The 16,735-nt window shown below is 39.9% G+C and overlaps 1 protein-coding gene across 6 annotated transcripts in view; it reads right to left on the reverse strand.

Moving 5' to 3' along the window:
• WDFY3 (WD repeat and FYVE domain containing 3) overlaps positions 1-16,735 on the reverse strand; it is a 283,089-nt gene that overhangs the window by 178,366 nt on the left and 87,988 nt on the right. For all 6 annotated transcript variants that reach the window (XM_070372638.1, XM_070372639.1, XM_070372635.1 and 3 more), the window contains exon 3: positions 15,661-15,871. In XM_070372638.1, coding sequence (XP_070228739.1) covers positions 15,661-15,840 — 180 coding nt within the window. In that variant the 5' untranslated portion in view covers positions 15,841-15,871. The remainder of the gene's footprint in view (positions 1-15,660; positions 15,872-16,735) is intronic.

Below are 16,735 nucleotides of genomic sequence, written 5' to 3' on the forward strand. Positions count from 1 at the left end.
CAGATGGCTCAGTGGTAAAGAATCCGCCTGTCAGTGCAGGAGACGCAGGAGATGTGGCTTCAATCCCTGGGTCTGGAAGATCCCTTGGCGGAGAAAATGGCAACCCACTCCAATATTCTTGCCTGGGAAATCCCATGGACAAAGGAGTCTGGTGGGCTACAGTCCACCAAAGAGTCCCAGAAAGTTGGATACGTCTTACTGACTGAGCACAATAAACAAAAAGTAAGAAAAAAAAAAAAAAGATAAATAAGCAAATTTTAAAAAAAATCAAGGTTAGGCACATGGACTGGAAAAAGACTTCTATGTTTACCACATTTTAGTCACGAAGTTTGGATCAAATACACAGGAGAAAAAACCTAGTGAATTATATGGTCCACGAGGTCCTTGGGTAAGAAAAACACATACTTAAGAAAGTACTTCTACTCCTCATACTATAAAAATTTTCTTCCAAGGATCCTAATGAAAGAATATAACATAATATCCTTGTAATAGAAATGTTTCTTACATTCTAACAACAGATATCATGTTTCTTACAATCACATTCAAATAGCGCAGGAAGTACCTAACAAACAATAACAAATCAATTCTACAGGGTGTACTTTTATGAGGGTAGTCTGTTTGTTAACTTGACACAAAATTTTAAATTATCTCAAAGAACAAATAAACTGTTCTCTTCAGGAATTCCTTAATGTTTTTCTGCTGGAATTCTGATATCATGCGCTTACAGTTACTCTCTGATGTCTGTTAAATAAGATCCATGTTCTTTAAAAAACTGGAGATAGATTAGAAATTGAGAAGCCTAACAACACAAGCTTGAACAGCCATCCTACCTGCACCCAGAGATGACTATGTAACTGCCTACTGAAGATGTTTGTAAAATAACTGTATATTTTGCTCAGGCAATGCTTAAGCAAACTTAAGTTTTTGTCAAACTGATTTAAAGTAGATAACTATTCAAACTACTCAAAATAAATTGATTTATATTTTGCTCTTAAGAATTAATAAGCACTATTTTATTCCTAACAGTAATGCAACTTCATAAAATAGCTCATTTCTTAGATAGTATAAGCAAATGATAGTCAAGCAGTTTTCATGCTAAGGGAATAATATACTGTTAAAAAACGTAACTAACTTTTCATACAAATCCTGATATTTACTGCTGTATTTCCACAAGGAAATTTTTTCTTTCAAAAGCTATCTTCCTTGAACTGACCAAACCAAAGTCAACACTATGCAGAAAGGACCATGTCGTATTTGCTCGTCGGAAAAGAAAAACGACTGCCTCTTTGAGATAAACAATCTTTAGTCTAGTGATCCTACACTACTGATTAATTCACTGTTTCATTTATTCACTCATAAATATTTACTGGTCTTCTATATATGACAGGCAATACTCAGAGCCATGAATATAAGGGTAAATAAAGACTTGTGACTATAAAGGTAAATAAGGCAAGTGCTCATGGAATCTACATATTAGTATAGGAGATGAACGGTAAGTTATTTTACAAATGAAAATTATGTTGGATAGTGATGTGTTATAAAGGAAGTAAATAGGGCACTTGAAAGGGAATGCCTGGAATGAGACAAGGTTGCCGTAAAAGCTCTCTGAGACACAGATGCAGAGTCAAACAAATGTATAAACACCAAGTGGGGAAACAGGGTGGGATGACTTGGGAGATTGAGATTGACATATTTATACTCAGTTCAGTTCAGTTCAGTCCCTCAGGCGTGTCCTACACTTTGCAACCCCATAGACCTCAACATGCTAGGCCTTCCTGTCCATCACCAACTCCTGGAGTTTACTCAAACTCATGTCCATTGAGTCGGTGATGCCATCCAACCATCTCATCCTCTGTCGTCCCCTTCTCTTCCTGCCTTCAATCTTTCCCAGCATCAGGGTCTTTTCAAATGAGTCAGTTCTTCGCATCAGGTGGCCAAAGGATTGGAGTTTCAGCTTCAGCATCAGTCCTTCCAATGAACACCCAGAACTGATCACCTTTAGGATGGACTGGTTGCAGTCCAAGCGACTCTCAAGAGTCTTCTCCATCACCACAGTTCCAAAACCATCAATTCTTTGGCATTCAGCTTTCTTTATAGTCCAACTCTCACATCTATACATGACTACTGGAAAAACTATAGCCTTGATTAAACAGACCTTTGTTGGCAAAATAATGTCTCTGCTTTTTAATATGCTACCTACGTTGGTCATAGCTTTTCTTCCATGGAGTAAGCATGTTTTAATTTCATGGCTGCAATCACCATCTGCAGTGATTTTGGAGCCCCAAAAAATAAAGTCAGCCACTGTTTCCACTGTTTCCCCATCTATTTGCCATAAAGTGATGGGACCAGATGCCATGATCTTAGTTTTCTGAATGTTGAGCTCTAAGCCAACTTTTTCACTCTCCTCTTTCACTTTCATCAGGAGGCTTTTTAGTTCCTCTTCACTTTCTGCCATAAGGGTGGTGTCATCTGCATATCTGAGGTTATTGATATTTCTCCCGGCAATCTTGATTCCAGCTTGTGCTTCATCCAGCCCAGCGTTTCTCATGATGTACTCTGCATGTAAGTTAAGTAAGCAGGGAGACAATATACAGCCTTGATGTATATATATACTATTGTGTATAAAATAGATAACTAATGAGAATCTACTGTATATACCACAGGGAACACTACTCAATGCTCTATGGTGACAAAGAGGGGCTACATGAACATACGTGGCTGGTTTACTTTGCTGTACAACAGGAACTAGCACATTGTAAAGCAGTTGAGTTCAGTTGCTCAGTCGTGTCTATTTGAGACTACATGGTCTGTAGCATGCCAGGATTTCCTGTCCATCACCAACTCCTAGAGCTTACTCAAATTCAAGTCCATTGAGTCACTGATGCCATCCAACCATCTCATCCTCTGTCATCCCCTTCTCCTCCAGCCTGCAGTCTTTCCCAACATCAGGGGCATTTCCAATGGGTCAGTTCTTCGCATCAGGTGGCCGAAGTATTAGAACTTCAGCATCAGTCCTTCCAATGAATAATCAGGACTGATTTCCTTTAGGATTGACTGAATCCATCTTCTTCTTGTGCAAGGGACTGTCAAGAGTCTTCTCCAACACCACAATTCAAAAGCATCAATTCTTCAGCCCTCAGTTTTCTTTACGGACCACTCTCACATCCATACATGACTACTGGAAAAACGATAGCTTTGACTAGATGGACCTTTGTTGGCAAAGTTATGTCTCTGCTTTTTAATACGCTGTCTAGGTGAGTCATAGCTTTTCTTCCAAGGAGTAAAGTAAAGTCGCTCAGTCGTGTCCGACTCTTAGCGACCCCATGGACTGCAGCCCACCAGGCTCCTCTGTCCATGGGATTTTCCAGGCAAGAGTACTGGAGTGGGGTGCCATTGAAGCGTCTTTTAATTTCATGGCTGCAATCACCATCTCCAGTGATTTTGGAGCCCCCAAAAATAAAGTCTGACACTGTTTCCACTGTTTCCCCATCTATTTGCCATGAAGTGGTGGGACCAGATGCCATGATCTTAGTTCTCTGAATGTTGAGCTTTAAGTCAACTTTTTCATTCTCCTCTTTCATTTTCATCAAGAAGCTCTTTAGTTCTTCTTCACTTTCTGCCATAAGGGTGGGGTCATCTGCATATCTGAGGTTATTGATATTTCTCCTAGCAATCTTGTTTTCAGCTTGTGCTTCATCCAGCCCAGTGATTCTTATTATGTACTCTGCATAGAAGTTAAATAAGCAAGGTAACAATAAACAGCCTTGATGTACTCCTTTCCCTTTTTGGAACCAGTCTATTGATCCATGTCCGGTTCTAACTGTTGCTTCGTGACCTACACACACATTTCTCAGGAGGCAGGTCAGGTGGTCTGGTATTCCCATCTCTTTCCATATTTTGTTGTGATCCACACAGTCAAAGATTTGGCATAGTCAATAAAGCGGAAGTAAATGTTTTTCTGGAACTCTCTTGCTTTTTTGATGATTCAGCAGATGTTAGCAATTTGATCTCTGGTTCCTCTGCCTTTTCTAAATCCAGCTTGAACATCTGGAAGTTCATGGTTCATGTATTGCTGAAGCCTGGCTTGGAGAATTTTGAGCATTATTTTACTAACATGTGAGATGAGTGCAACTGTGCAGTAGTTTGAGCATTCTTTGGCATTGCCTTTCTTTGGGATTGGAATGAAAACTGACCTTTTCTAGTCCTGTGGCCACTGCTGAGTTTTCCAAATTTGCTGGCATATTAAGTGCAGCACTGTGACAGCATCGTATTTTAGGATTTGAAATAGCTCAACTGGAATTCCATCACCTCCACTAGCTTTCTTTGTAGTGATACTTCCAAAGGTCCACTTGACTTCTCCTGCGGAGATACGGGTCAGTGGCCTGCTGCAGGGGCTCTGAGGGGCTCTGGGTGCAGCAGACCAGGGTATAGCATAAGCCCTCTTGGAGGAGGTCGCCATTAACCCCACCATAGAGCTGCCAGCACTTACACAGGACTGGGGAAACAGACTCTTGAAGGGCACAAACAAAACCTTGGGTACACCAGGACCCAGGAGAAAGGAGCAGTGACCCCACAAAAGACTGACCCAGACTTGCCCATGAATGTCCAGAATTCTCCAGCTGAGGTGTGGGTCAGTGGTGGCCTACTGCAGGGTTGGGATGGGACCTTTTGAAGGAGGTCACCATTATCTTTATTACCTCCACCATAGTTTGGCCTCAGGTCAAACAAAAGGGAGGGAACACAGCCCCGCCCACCAACAGAAAATTGGATTAAAGATTTATTGAGCATGGCCCCACCTATCAGAAGAGGACCCAGTTTCCCCCACAGTCAGTCTTTCTCAGTCTCTCCCATTAGGAAGCTTCCATAAGCCTCTTATCCTTATTCCTCAGAGGGCAGACAGAATGAAAACCACAATCACAGAAAACTAATGGAACCAATCACATGGATGAGAGCCTTGTCTAAATGAAACTATGAGCCATGCCATGTAGAGCCACCCAAGTCAGACGGGTCGTGCTGGAGAGTTCTGACAAAACGTGGTCCACTGGAGAAGGGTAAGGCAAACCACTTCAGTATTCTTGCCTTGGGAACTACATGAACAGTATGAAAATCAGGCAAAAAGATAGGACACTGAAAGATGAACTCCCCAGGTCAGTAGGTACCCAATATGCTACTAGAGATCAGTGGAGAAATAACTCCAGAAAGAATGAAGAGACAGAGCAAAGCGAAAACAACACCCAGTTGTGGATGTGACTGGTGACAGAAGCAAGGTCCAATGCTGTAAGGAGCAATTGTGTACAGGAACCTGGAATGGTAGGCCCATGAATCAAGGTAAATTGGAAGGGGTCAAACAGGAGATGGCAAGAGTGAACATCAATATTTTAGGAATCAGTAAACTAAAATGGACTGGAATGGGTGAATTTAACTCAGATGACCATTATATCTACTACTGTGGGCAAGAATCCCTTAGAAGAAATGGAGTAGCCATCATAGTCAACAAAAGAGTCCGAAATGCAGTACTTGGATGCAATCTCAAAAACAACAGAATGATCTCTGTTCATTTCTGAGGCAAACCAATGTCACAGTGATCCAAGTCTATGCCCCAACCAAAAATGCTAAAGAAGCTGAGGTTGAATGGTTCTATGAAGACCTAGAACTAAGACCCAAAAAAGATGTCCTTTGCATTACAGGGGACTGGAGTGCAAAAGTAGGAAGTCAAGAGATACCTGAAGTAACAGGCAAATTTGGCCTTGGAGTACAGAGTGAAGCAGGGAAAGGCTAAGAGAGTTTTGCCAAGAGAACGCACTGGTAATAGCAAACACCCTCTTCCAACAACACAAGAGAAGACTCTACACATGGACATCACCGGATGGTCAACACTGAAATCAGACTGATTATGTTAGGTAGGTAGAATAGGGAAAAGGACTCCAAAATGGCGGTGGCTAAAAGACAAGGAAGGTCAAAGGAAGGTCCGAGGACCAGAGTGAAGACTCCAGGCAGAACAAACAGCACTCCTGGCTAAGCCCAATTTGCATAGGGCAGGCCTCCATAGGTGGAGGAAAAAATATATAAAAGGAGGAGCCAAAGCGCTTTCTCATGGACTCTTTTCTTTCTCTCTCTCACTCTCTCTCTCTCCTGCTATCTTCTAAATAAAATGGAGCTGTAACACTGATTTGCCTAAGAGCTGTAGCACGGTTTGTCCAAGACCCAAGAGCTGTGACGCACCGAGGGCTTCAATGTCCGTTGCTCCAAATCTTTGTTGTGATGAGACAAAGAACCGAGGAACATACACTCGTGTGACAATTACACTCTTTGCACCCAAAAATGGAGAAGCTCTAGTCAGCAAAAACAAGACCAGGAGCTGACTGTGGCTCAGATCATGAACTCCTTATTGCCAAATTCAGACTTAAATTGAAGAAAGTAGGGAAAACCAGGAGACTATTCAGGTATAAGTAAAATCAAATCCCTTAGGATTATACAGTAGAAGTGACAAACAGATTCGAGGGATTATATCCGACAGGATGCCTGAAGAAGTATGGATACAGTTTCATGACATTGTACAGGAGGCAGGGATCAAGACCATCTTCAAGAAAAAGAAATACATAAGGCAAAAATGGTTGTCTGAGAAGGCCTTACAAATAGGTGAGAAAAAAGAAAAGGGAAAGGCAAAGGAGAAAAGGAAAGATATACCCAACTGAATGCAGAGTTCCAAAGAATATCAAGGAGAGATAAGAAAGCCTTCCTCAGGGATCAATGCAAAGAAATAGAGGAAAACAATATAATGGGAAAGACTAGAGATCTCTTGAAGAAAATCAGAGATACCAAGGGAACATTTCATGCAAAGATGGGCACAATAAAGGACAGAAATGGAACGGACCTAACAGAAGCAGAAGATATTAAGAAGAGGTGGCAAGAATACACAGTAGATCTATACAAAAGAGATCTTCATGACCCAAATAACCACGATGGTGTAAAGCAGCTAAACTCCAATTAAAATAATAATAATAAAGCTACCAACCTAGGACCCACCCCCCCACCGAAAAAAAAAGAAAGTTCTGTGAGAAGATGACACTGACCTGGAAAGATGATACTGAATAATGAAAAAAGGTCATAATTCAAAAAGCCAAGCAAAGAGGGTCCCAGGCAGTGAGAAGAACTGTGCTGAGACTTCAGCATGGGTAAGAGAATGGGCACTGACAGATCAAAAGGGGGTGAACCTGGGGTGTTTCAAATGGGAGAGGAAATGGTGCAAGAGGAGGCCGGAGAAGCTCAGGGACATCTGCCATTTTTGATAATACTCAAAGTGTCAGGTAGTAAAGAGATTTTTTTGGTGACTGACTTTAACAATCAAATCTTAAAATACTAGGTTCATATTCACCACCTTCCACAAATAGTGGGAAACAGACAATGCTTCAATCATGCACCTATGTACCACAGACAGGGAAGCTCCCAGCTGGAATTCTCTTTATGCCCTCGAGGTCTCTGGTCAAAATTTTCCTGATCTTAGTTCCCTCATCTATCAAAGCAGAGAGCTGAGAGAGAGAACTGGTCGGCAGTGCATCCACCTCAGAGGGACGGTCCCATAGAACAGACGTTCATACCCAGATGAAAACAACAGTACTGAGGAACAAAACTTCTGGCAAATTTAATAAAAATAACAATTATCATAAAACGAGCCTTTACAGTGTGCATACCACTATTCAAATACTTGACAGATAATGTCATTCAAATCTCATTAAATCCTGCACATTATTCCCCTTTTACAGGTAAGGAAATGAAGGGTTAGAGACGGCAGACATCAGGAGGTGGTAACAAGAGAATTCAAAACCAGATCTGTCTGATTCCAAGCTGGGCTCTTAGTCACTCAGAACTGTGCTGCCTTAATTTAACTTCACAGGAATCCTAGCACTACAACTTTGCACAGTGTTCATCTTAAGAGGGAATTACCATGGTTTGACTTGTTTTTAGAAGGGTCATTTTTTACATCCGTCTAAATAAACTTCAGAAAATTTCCTAGCTGCTTCTCAACTAAATATTTTTGGTATACTTGGGGAGAACAAATGAATAGTGTTTTCTAATGCAATGCAGAAAGCAGAGGCTCAGCATGTATTTGTTACTGAATGAAGCTATTCAATAAAGTTTTATTGTGCATGGGGGTGCCTAGTCGTTTTCATCCCTTCAGGACCTCATGAATAGCCCATCAGGCTCCTCTGTTCATGGAATTCTCCAGGCAAGAATACAGGAGTGGGCAGCCAATTCCCTTCTCCAGGAGATCACCCAGAAATAGAACCTGGGTCTCCAGCAATGCAGGCAGAAAAGGTTAGTTGTGAGGGATAAGAAACAGACACTGGATTCAACTTAGATGTTTCTTGAATGTAATTCAGAAGCAAATTCAAAAGCAAGGGGAGTTTCTAAAAGAAGATCCAGGGGAAAGATTATAATATACACAATGAAGTCTGATAACATATACCAAAGTAATTAACAATGGTAGTTCATTTTTAGATGACTAAAAGGCTATTCATTTTTTAATAAGTTTAAACGAAATATTTTCTCTGTAAGTTTTGTTCTTGGGACTAAAGGTTAATTATCTTTGAGAATGCTGATTAAATATTACCCAGCTATTCTCAGGCTTCACCATAATCCTTCAGTTTGAGAGAATCTGTGAGAGGGAGGAGGCCAGCAGTGTCTTTGCGGGACTGTGATGATGACTATAGGAGGCAGCTGAAGAACCCAGCATGAGTCTGGCCCAGGAAAAGGACTCAACACATGCCACTTCTCAACTGTGTATCTCTTAAAGGCCAAAATCACACACTGAAATAACACTAGGGAACACACTCTGGAAACGATTCTACAGATAAATGTCCATGCCTAACTATAATATGGTTTATTTGCCATTTAGCATGAATCCAGCAAAGTCTCAAAAATCAACAACACAGTTCATTTCTGGCCATCATGGCAGGAAGTCTGGAGCCTTACTGAGCTATTCATTCATCCAAGCTGTTTCTTACTAGTGGAGAGTGTTCATGTACAAATGGCCAAGCATTTAATAAATATGGTTATCACTTTCCAAATTTAATGGATATAATATCTAAGGACAATTTTAGTTTGTAAATGACAAGCTATGAACTCAATAGAACATAGAAATACAACTTATATATATATTTTAAATTGGTCACAATGGTACAAAAATAACTTTCTATCTATTTATATTTGGTAAAAAAAGACTCTGAAAAAGACTATGCACATACACAAACATATACCTGAACTTGCTATACACCTGAAATTAACAGCACTGAAAATCATCTATACTTCAATAAAAAAATAATTTATAAAAATGCTAAGCGGCATCTGGCAATGGAGGGTTACCATGAAAAGAAGAAGAAAAAAAGAGCTGACTGAACCTTTATGATATTTAAATCACTCGCTGTATTAGAGCTTTAAGGCAGTGCATATACATATGCTTTTGACCTAAATTTTTTTAATATTTATTTTTAATTTATTTGACCACACCAGGTCTTAGTTGTGGCACGTGAGATCCAGTTCCTTGACCAGAAACCGAACCTGGGTGCCCTACATTGGGAGTTCAGAGTCTTAGCCATTGGACCACCAGGGAAATCCCATACATATATATCTGCTTTGAATTAACCAACTAAAAGCTTCTGGCTTGAAAGAATAGAGACTTGTGGCAGCACAGAACCAAGAGAACTAAGACGAACAGTCTAAGCAAAAAAGAACAACCACTAAAGAATCTCAATTTTCTTTAAAAAGTCAAGTTATTTAGATTATTCTAGTCTAAGACTCATTTAATTGACTGTGGAAGCTTAACTGATGAAATACATGGGACACACATCCAGGATATGACTTACAAATTTATGTTAACAGCTGAGAATAACAATTGTGCTAACTACTCATAACATTATCATCACCTTGTCAATGTTCTTAAGTCTGAGAGAAGGAAATGACCTCAGACTCCTTGGTAGCCAATAGTAGGTACATTGTGACACTGATACAAAACAAAAACAAAAGCAATCAAAATAAAGCCAACTTCCCAGAACTGGCTGTAATAAAAATTAATGACTGCTACCTCAACAGGGTTTAAAACAATAGTTTTTCTGTAATCAGTTCTCTCATTTTCAAAATGGCTACTTAAATTTAAACCTTTCCCCACCTCTCCTTGTGTTCCTGCCTATCATCATCATCTCTTTCCATCACTCAGCCTTTTATCTTGGAGAGCAAAAAAATGATCACGCTCTGTTCCTGTTTCATCCCATCAATTTCAAGGGTGACATGTGAGTTAGATCTCTTACTATGCTCTCTCTACTCCTGCCCCTCTGTTTTATCAACCCAGCAAAAGCTCAGCCCCAACAGAGCAAACACAGCTATCTGTCTTCTGTACTTCCACACACATGCCGCTTTGTAAGTGAACGAGAAAAATCACACGCCTGCATGGGTAAGATCCAGTGCAAACGTACTATCTCCAACCTGCACTGGGCCCTAAATACTCTGTCTTCTGTTGTCCCTTTTCAACTATCTTTCTCAATTCCTCTTCATTAATATTCCAAACTATCACAATTTTCTAAAGTTCCCTGTTTGACCTACTGACTCCAGAGTTTTCACAGACATCTTCTATTGAAAACTATAGGAAACAGAGGTCATCGCACAAAATCTTATTCAACTTTCCACCACCTTCACTACAAATCTGTGTTCACACCCAACAAAACTACAGGCTTTCCTACAGCACATGGTGTCTCTTTTGTTCAAAGCTCACTTGTACGTGCTCAGTCGCTAAGTCATGTCTGACTCTTTGTAGCCTGCAGCCCACCAGGCTCCTCTGTCCATGGGATTTCCCAGGGAAGAATACTGGAATGGGTTGTCATTTCCTCCTCCAAGGGATCTTCCCAACCCAGGGATCAAATCCGCATCTCCTGCATTGCAGGAGGATTCTTTATCACTGTCAAGGCTCACTCACCCACCTGTAATTTGACTCTTCACTAAACTTCACTCTTAAAAAAGTTGATTTCCCCCTATGCTTGTTTCTTCCCTTCTCTTTATGATCATGCCTGGATCTCTCTCCTTTTAACAACATAGCAAAACACTAGAAATATACAAACACAAACTCCCTATTGCCAGAGTCACCTCCATCGATTTCTTCCATCCTCTTTTCTTTCACATTTCCACAAGTTGAATCCATATTGTCTCTTCTCATCTCCCATTCACTGCTCAACATACTGCTTTCTGATGCTGTCCTTCTAGTAACTTTCCAACTGGCAAACCTCAAGGACATGTTTAGGTCTCCATCTTGCTGGTCTCTCTATTGCACAGAGATGAATGCTTTTTCTTGCAACTATTACCTCTTTAGTTCCATAATCACCCTCTCTTGATTCTGTTTGTACTGCTACTGACCAGTTCCTGTGCTGTAACCTTTATGGGTTCCCCTTCTTTCATTAAACAATCATATTCTCCATGGTTCATCCTCAGCCTATTGCTCCTGGCATAGGGGGAGGCATGCATAGTGTTTAGTCCCCTTCTAGGGTTCCAACAACCACATCTCTGAAGTGGTCCCCAAAGTAAGTATCTAGCCACATCCCCTCACCTGAGCTTCTAACTGCCTACTGAATACCTCCACCTGGGAAGCTCACAGACTGTGGACTCAATGCCCCAAACTGAGTCTATCACTTACACCTTTGTTTCTCAGCTACTAGGAAAAACATCCACCCAGTTTCTCAAATTAGAAACGTAAGAGATAGCCTCACTTTGGCCCTTTCTTCTTCCTTATTCTATTGCTGAGAATACCTCATTGGCTCTGCACACCTCCAAGAAAAAGTATTAGCTCTTTCAGTTCAGTTCAGTTGCTCAGTCATGTCCGACTCTTTGCGACCCCATGAATTGCAGCACGCCAGGCCTCCCTGTCCATCACCAACTCCCAGAGTTCACTCAAACTCACGTCCATTGAGTCAGTGATGCCATCCAGCCATCTCAGCCTCTGTCGTCCCCTTCTCCTCCTGCCCCCAATCCCTCCCAACATCAGGGTCTTTTCCAATGAGTCAACTCTTCGCATGAGGTAGCTTTTCATATGGCATAAAACCTGTCATGATGTAGCTCCTATCAATCTTAATAGTCATTTTTCACCCCTCCTCCTTGACATAAAATCAACTTCTTAGACCACTTACAGATGCTCGTACACATCAGCATGTTTGTGGAATTTACTTTGATTCAAGCTTGAATTTCTTACTCTAACTACCTTCTTGGTTAATTTAGCCCAGTTAGTTCCAATCTGGCTAATGCTTACCTTATAAGGATTCAAGAATCACATCACATTCTCAAAAGACATTTCCCTGCCCTGACTCCCCCATAGACTTTCAGGTAACTCTCCTTTCAGGGGAGCCATAAGACATTCCTGTGTCTCTAATACTATATTTCTTTGTTATTCCATTATCTGTTTATGTGTTTCTCTCTTCTCCAACAGAATTGCATGTCATGTTTATCTTCCTCATGATAATTCTGATTCACAAAGCTGGACTTTACTTTATCTCAGAACTCCAATGCAGAGTGCAGTATATACCACAACTTCTATTTGTTTGACACATATTCACGGAATGATGCAATAATGCACAGTAACAAAATACACGAAGAGACAAGCAAACAAATAAACACAGAATATGCAGAGTCTGTCCCTCTTCTCTGCTGTCAAATTAGCCTTTAGTTTGGTATGAATAACACATAAACTGAATGTATTTCAGCATATATTCAATATGAAATCATTTCAGCATAAATAGTTTATAATCTTTCCTTCATCTTGTAATGTCTTTATTTTTAATGCCATAACAACAATAACAGACACAAGAGTTCCCTAGGACAAACATTTGTTAAGTGTGTTAAGTATCTTCTCTTCGTTAATCCTCACACCAACTCCACAAGGTAGATATTCTTATTTACAGCCGAGAAACTGAAGGTGACAGCCCCTCCCAAGTCCGGGAGACACCCGCAAGTCTAAACCCCAGAGAGGAACAACCAAGAACACTGACGGCTACAAACTGGAGACTAAGTGAAAGTCCATCTAAGGAACTTGAAACATCAGTCTTGTTCTTCAATTTGGCTTTAAAGAAACACCAGCAGGTATATACACTGGAAAGAAATCACATCAGTCAAACCTAAAAGAAATCAACCTTAAATATTCATGGGAAGGACTGATGCTAAAGCTGAAGCTACAATACTTCGGCCACTTGATGAGAAGAGCCCATCCTTTGGAAAAGACGCTGATGCTGGGAAATAGTGAAGGCAAAAGGAGAAGTGGGTGGCAAAGGATGAGATAGTTAGATAGCACCACTGACTCAATGCACATGAATTTGAGCAAACTCCAGGAGAGAGTAGAGGACGGAGGAAACTAAAGTGCTGCAGTCCATGAAGTCACAAAAGAGTCACACATAACTTAGCGACTGAATAACAGCAAATACATGCTTCAGCCAGGAGACTGAAAAATACGCTTTCCTGGAATATCAACATATCCTAGGCTAAAGGGTCTCCACATTTTATCCAGCCAGATCATCTTACCACTGGAAAAGTCTCACCATTGCACATATACTTTTCAATCAGTGTTTGAATACCTCATTCTTAAATATCAATGTATAGACAATTATCATCAGACATCTGAAGATTACTCCAATATGAAAGAAAGTAATATAAACACAGAAAAACAGTAATTTGGAGCAAATAACAATGAAAGACGCATGAGAAAATTTGAAAAAGCTTTAATATTTTCCAAGGGATAAGGAGATATTGCACAATTAAAAAAAAAAATAAGAGTTCAAGGAAATTAAAATATGATAGCACAAGGTTAATCCCGAAAAGTTAATACTTGATTGATGGAGTTGCAGAAAAGGGGAACATATAAAACAAAGGGAAGAATATTAACAAAGAAATATTTCAAAATATTTTCCCAGAAATAAAAAGTACAAGCTTGCAAATTCACGTGAAGCCTCCATAAAATTTCAAAATAATGAGAAAAATAATCTAGAAAATTTCACACAGAAAGACTAACAGACACAGAGAACAAACCATAAAGAGATCAGTGAGACTGTGAGGAGAGACAGTGAGTCATGGACACAGGAAAAGAGAAAGACAAGGGAGGCGAGAAAAGCGGGGCAGGGGAGGCCAAGGAGGAACAGGAGAGAGAGGTGGGGAGAGAGATAGAGAGACAGGGAGAGACAGGCAGAGATGGGGAGAAAGAGACAGAGAGGGAAGTACAGAAAGACATGAGGAGGACAAAGACAGATCAAAGGAGAGTAAAAGAGAGATGGGGAAGAAAAAGAGACACGAAGAAAGGCAGAAATTGAGACAGTTAGTTTACAAAGTCTGAGGGAAACAAGAATGGAAAATAGTGGTGGTTTGTTATAAGGTTCATCTATGAATAATATTTACACCAGGGCCAACAGAGGATAAACACTGAATCCTCCTTAAATGAATGGTATACGCGTATGGGAAGGAAAAGGAGCAGGTAGCATGGGTGAGTGAAAGCAAGTGTGCATGGTTTGGAGGGATCAGAGGTAAAAAAAGCTAATTATTCTATTTCTCAACAAGAAGTCAATTAAAACTGAATAATCAAGAAATAGCTTTAACAGTATGCTATGCAAAAGCTGAAAGAGCTAAAGGCAGCAGCAACAGCTAGCAGTGGAGAGGACCCTATAAGCCTGTGGAAGTACTTGACTTTTTAAACTATGTTCATATATATTTTTGATAAAAACTTTTAAATTATTCTAAAAATCCCCACTAAGACTGCTACATGTGATCAACTAGACAAAATACATTAAAACATTAGTTCTATTTTGACTAACTATCCTATCACAAGATCTCGTCTAGAAAATCCAAACAACAAAGTAAACTGTGATGACTCTTCAAAGTATACAAAGCACTGTGGCAACTGCACCATTTGATGCCATAAAGCATCACTTCCAAAGATAACAGAAATAACATAAGTGGTCATTTACAACCTATCTCTCTTCCAAGGACCAACCATTAGAGGAACATTTTAGAAAATGTTCACAATCTTCCTTTGATCTATTAGAAATAAAAGGACTTCATTCTGACCAGATCTCACATCAAATCACCTTATAGCAAACTGAAAGGAAGGAATGACAACATCAAGCTTCTCAAAAATGAACTCATTCTATTATTTATTTCCCTACCTATGACTTATTGTCAATTCAAAGAATTGATGCTTTCAAATTGTGGTGCTGGAGGAGACTCTTGAGAGTCCCTTGGGCTGCAAGGAGATCAAACCTGTCAATCCTAAAGGAAATCAACCCTGAACATTCACTGGAAGGGCTGGTGCTGAATCTGAAGTTCCAATATTTTGGCCACCTGATGAAAAGAGCCAACTCATTGGAAAAGACCTTGATGCTGGGAAAGATTGAAGGCAAGAAGAGGAGAGGGAAGCAGAGGATGAGATGGTTAGATAGCATCACTGACTCAACAGACATGAGTTTGAGCAACCTCGAGAGATAGTGGGGGACAGGGGAGCTACAGTCCATGGCATGCTACAGTCCATGGGGTTGCAAAGAGGTGGACACGACTTAGCAACTCAACAACAACATGACTTATTGGAATCTCAAGATTCCTGCAGTACCACCCCATCCTAAAGCCAGGTGCTTGGCAGCCTGGACTCACCCTGTTAAACACTGGCAGCATCATGTACAGCTTCTCTTCTTGTTCCTTCTGGGTCATGTGCCGAGGAGGGTGGCACAGCTCTGTGAAGAGCCTGCGGAGGTGCATCAATCCTAGGGCGTTATCTTGCGGGCTGCATTCCTCCTGCCTCGGCCGCCCCATGATCCGCTTCACCATGTTCATCTTGGCTGGGTGGTGATAAACTCTTCTAATTCTGCAGGGAGATGTTCATACACAAACCGTCAAAATATCATCATCTTGACCAAGTCCAGCATGCATGGCAGAGCTTCTTAAAAAGTCAGGAAAACAAAAAAATTCTGTCTAAAATATTTTTCTACTTTTTAAACAGAAAAAATAGAGGCAGAGCTAATTTTGATAAATTTCTCTAAATGACAAATTACAAATTGTGTCACTCAAATGTTCTTTATGAACTTGGCCCCAGTTTGGATAAACTATAAAACATTAAATGTAAAAAATTAATTGTTGCTGGATGAGCAATAAACATTTCCAATTAAGGCAGCCATATTAAGTTCAACAAATAAAGGGATCATAAATTTTATAATTAATATATGGCCTAATAGTTGAGTATATGGAAAAAGATGAAAAGAACTTAAAATTCATCCACACTCTTCAAATTAACTGAAACGAACAAACAAATCCACAAAGCTTTCTATTTTTAATCATTTAACATTTTTGTAAATCAAGGATTACACTTGGGATACTCACTGAAGAGTTTACATGGTAGTTTGAAACATGCAAATTAAATGCAATGATACCTCTAAATATATTATAAATCATAAGTGAAAACGGAGATGTAACTTTAAACTATTTCTTTAGACTATACCTTGAAACCCTTTGCCAGGTCAGGTTAATTCCTTTAACAGATTATGACAATCAATTAAAAAAAGAAATAGAATGTAATATTGCAAATTGATTATACTTCAATAAAAATATTTTTAATGAAATAGAATATACTGGAATACATGTAAAAGAGCAATCATTATTTCATAAAATTTATTTTAGGTAAGGGTGCATTCATGTGTATTGAATCACAATATAAAATGTATCCCTGGCTAGA

This window comes from Bos mutus, chromosome 6 (genome assembly GCF_027580195.1).
Source record: "Bos mutus isolate GX-2022 chromosome 6, NWIPB_WYAK_1.1, whole genome shotgun sequence".
In the NCBI taxonomy this organism is placed as follows: Eukaryota; Metazoa; Chordata; class Mammalia; order Artiodactyla; family Bovidae; genus Bos; species Bos mutus.